Here is a 4,246-nt window from a genome sequence, read left to right on the forward strand (position 1 = left end):
CTTAAGTCCAGTCCACTGTATAACACGTGATACTATGTATTTTATACCCCATTCAAATTATGAAAGATCTCTTGGCAAAATTCAGAAAATGAAACACGACGTATGAACGCAAATCTACATCTGAATGAATTTGAAACTTATGAATGATGCATCAATTGCCGAAACTTAAAAAATAAGCTGAACGTGAAGTAATGTGAATCCGATTAAATGACATAACTTTCAGTTTATTTGAGTTTCTTGAAACACATGTGGCTTGCAGGATAGTTCAGGCGAGGCAACGCCACGCAGCCGTAAGGTGAAATACCATTGAAAAATGGTATCACAGAAATACCGTAGCATTAATTGAGTTTATTTGCGTTTCTTGAAACACCTGTAGTCTGCAGGATAGTTCAGGCAAGGCAACGCCACGCAGCTGTATGGTCGGCAAGACTGGCAGGAATAAGGCCGGTCAGTATTGCAGGCCTGATCATTGACACCTTGGCTGTAGATCTCCAAGCGCTGTTCGACTGTTGCAAGATTATCCGATGGCCCAGGAGCTATATGATAAAGCATAGTAGCAAATCCCAATCCTTCACGTACTGCACCTCTTGACCTACAGATAAATGTGAATTTGTTACGCAGTATCTCATTGATTATGAACAATTTAGCCATTATTCTAACTATAATTCAGTTTTGCTAAGGATTCACCAGGAAAAGAAGCTATTCTATTAATATTAATATTATTATTGATATTATTATTATTTGCATTATTATCATTATTATTAGCATTATTATTATCATCAACATATTGAGGAGTTTAATAATGGGCCGTGATTTCTCTGGATAAATTCTCTCATGTAATATTATGTAGTGAAATAATTAGTCTAGAAATTGAAATACTTCGAACTTCGGCACTTGTGCACTACCAACAACAAGCAGATAAAAACATCTGTGAGTAAATGTCACATAATCTTTCTCTTACCACCTCCATCGGCAGGGCTTCCTGAACTTATTATGTTTCCATTGGTCCCGATGGCGTCAATATTCCATTTCGTTCTATAAAACAACATTATTATGAGTTATTGATTGATTAATTTTTTTATTTTTTTAAGCGTTCTTAAGCCACTGCAGACAGAAAATTTGGAAGTAAGGCAGTCAAGGTTAACGTAAAATACGATTGGCTGAAAGCATACGATTTAATGTGAGGCCAAATTTTTGTTTCAAATTTAGCCAAAACGCACTTTAGTGCAGCTGGAAATCCAGAGAAACGAATGTTTATTTTGAGTATATTTATTATGTATATATATTTTAATTTGTGATTTTATTATTTTTAACACGTGAATTAAGACAAACGATCTTTAGTGCAGAGGGAATTAGATTAATCAATTAGGTCAATAGAGCGCTCAACAAATCAACACATGCCGGCATGGTTAAAATTCTACTGAAAATAATTGTTAGCAAGTATTTTAGAACACATACTGAAGGAATGACGAGGTAGCTGCCCAGAGATCGGCAGATGTTGAGGGCTTCTTCATGCGTTTGTCCGACTGAATATTTCGTGTAGCTGCGCATCCCGCTGATCAGGGATGAGTTTACAAGGTCTGATGATTCTGAAGATATGAAAAGACTGTCATAATTAGCATAAAATTAGATTTTCAAAATTAAAGTGAGGTACTGGATCTAGATGTTATTGTTTGTTTTTTTTTTCGAAATTTTTATTTAATATGCACGCATTTCAGTCACGTATTTTATGAAATTCTACTGAGTAAATGTAGAATTACATAAAATAGGCCCAATAATTACATTACATAATTATAATTACATTACATAATAATAATAATTACATTACATAATGGGCCCAAATGTATAAAATACGTACCATAGAAATATGGTATCACAGAAATACCGTATCATTATTTAAATTTATTTGAGTTTCTTGAAACACGCGTAGTCTGCAATGCAGACCGGGTGAGGCAGCGTCACGCAGCTGTACGGTAGACACGACTGGGCAAACGTACGGCAGTTCGTAGATGCAGCTCAGGGGCCATACTTTCAAAACTCACTAAGTGAACGTAAGTACTTACGCTCTATTTTCTTGTCTATGATTGGTGGATTTTGCTTGAAAGGCCGTCAATGATTGGCTGATGAACTTACGACCTCTTAACTTTTTTGAAAGTATGGCCCCAGGTCGTTGTAACCGCTGTGCCAGAGCTGCATGCACTGCTCGTATGTTGCTAGGTTATCCGGCTGTCCTGGAGCATATAAGACATACTGCACCTTTTGACCTAGGAAAAATATTGATATGTTTAGAGGATAATATGTTTCCCCGTAGTTTCATTCAAATCTGGCGATTAACTTAATGTAGACATAATCATAGGTCTATAAAGCAAGGATTCACCTAGTCGGTAAAAAAACATATTGAAGTTGTGGCTGATGCTAAGGGAATTTTTTAGAGGTTGTTTGGAATTTCAGAGGGATTTTTTCAGAAGATGTTTCTAGTCCTTTCTTTGAGTATAAGGAATTATTGAAAAATGCATGTAGAGTTGAATTAATTGTCTTGATCAATGTTTGTTAACCATTTGTAGAATATGTTGAACTTTGCGTCATGACCTTGACTCGTTTGCAAAGAATACCGGTTGTTACAGGTTTAAATTATTATTACAGAGGTTGATTCAAGATAAAAAATGGAAGTATATTATTTGAAGCAGCGTACTATCTGTTTCGCCTTTTTGTTTGTTAATCAAAATAAATGACAGACGGTAGACTTTTCACACTGCACATTTGACGATATCGAGAGCTTCAACTTTGCTCTTGCTCGATCCCTCACCTCCTCCGTTAGCAGGCCCTCCTGAAGTGAGTATATTTCCATTGCGTCCAATGACGTCAATCGCCATCCAGATTCCAGCGTCGCCCATGATGGAGATGAGCGTTTCCATTTCTTCCTTGGACTGCGGATTTATGTTATGGGATTTAAGTGTTTAAGAATTACCCTGAGCATGAATATAATTGTGATAGAGGGAGTACAGTTTTATCCATAGTATTATATGTCGTACATTTATGTATATCATTGGACAATAGTCTCATTATATAATTTGTAACATGGTAATATGTAATAACACTAATTAAACGAATTTAAATTTTCAAAATTGTTGACTAAAAAAAAGGAGCAAATGAATATGAATATAACTTTTTCAGCTCTACATTTCCATTTAAATCTATTGTGTTTTTAGGACCATTTAGGCGTAATCTTAATAGTTAGATTCTAGGAACAAATGAATATGAATATAACTTTTTTCAGCTTTACATTTCCATTTAAGTCTATTGTGTTTCTACGACCATTTAAATTTACAAGAATTTAAATTTAATTGAAAATGATTTCAAATTAGATGGCAAACTACTCTAATGCACTCACATGGGGCACTACGAGGGAGCTGTCCAGGGCTCGGCAGCTGTTAAACGCTTGCGCATGCATTTTTCGGTCTCCGTACACCGCGTAGCTGCGCATCCCGCCGATGCGCAAGGTCTGATGTTTCTGAGGAAATGAAAACACAATCATGATTAGCATAAAATTTGACGTTCTAATTAAAATGAGGTACTAAATCTAGATTGTAATGTTTTTTTTTCTCGAAAATTTTATTTGCTATTATTTATTCAGTCGTGTATTTCGGTCGTACATTTTCGACGAATGACAAGGTCTGAGGAATATGAGGCAGCGAGGACAAAGTTACAACTACTTTGCATTTTGTTTCACCATAAAAATAAAACCAATTTAGAATTAAGGTTTTTGCCAACTTTTCGAATAACATATTTATTAATTTTCACATGCTACATTGCAGCTTGCTTTCTTAGGTTTTCCATGAACGCGATCGTAAAATTAAATAAAAGCTCAAAAAGTTATGAAAAATTATGAAATTATTAATTGCGCTGAAATCAAGGAACTGCTTTCAATGGGATCAACGGGCTAGCTGATAATGATCGAGATATAAAGCGTCAGTTAATTGTAATTAATTAATTATAAAATATCAGTTAATTATAACTAATTAGTTACATATTATCAGTTATTTTTTAATTTTAATTAAATAATAATAATTTATTGTTAGTTAAATATCAGTTAATTATAAACGCGGTCTCTTTACTAACGCACGGAATTCTTTCGTTCTAACAACGATTACACTAGAAACAAGCCAGCCAGTACAATTATAGTATACAGTGAAATTAAAGCTTTGTGTATATATAACGTACATCCACCAGTAATAGTTAGCAACAT

General features: G+C 34.6%; 1 protein-coding gene across 1 annotated transcript; it reads right to left on the reverse strand.

Moving 5' to 3' along the window:
* Window positions 1–1,365: 1,365 nt before the first annotated feature.
* LOC125178082 lies at window positions 1,366–3,083 on the reverse strand. Its single transcript, XM_047881039.1, has 2 exons — window positions 2,807–3,083; window positions 1,366–1,589 (listed from the first exon to the last, which is right to left on the reverse strand). The coding sequence occupies exons 1-2, from the start codon at window positions 2,913–2,915 to the stop codon at window positions 1,366–1,368; spliced, it is 333 nt and encodes a 110-aa protein (XP_047736995.1). The 5' UTR covers window positions 2,916–3,083.
* Window positions 3,084–4,246: the final 1,163 nt, after the last annotated feature.

This window comes from Hyalella azteca, unplaced genomic scaffold (genome assembly GCF_000764305.2).
Source record: "Hyalella azteca isolate HAZT.00-mixed unplaced genomic scaffold, Hazt_2.0.2 contig6886, whole genome shotgun sequence".
In the NCBI taxonomy this organism is placed as follows: Eukaryota; Metazoa; Arthropoda; class Malacostraca; order Amphipoda; family Hyalellidae; genus Hyalella; species Hyalella azteca.

Coding starts and splice junctions, on each gene's coding strand:
- LOC125178082 (XM_047881039.1), bottom strand. CDS start 2,915: ATGGAAACGCTCATCTCCATCATGGGCGACGCTGGAATCTGGATGGCG. Junction 1,590..2,806: donor AGGGCCTGCTAACGGAGGAG/GTGAGGGATCGA, acceptor TCATATCTTCAG/AATCATCAGACCTTGTAAAC.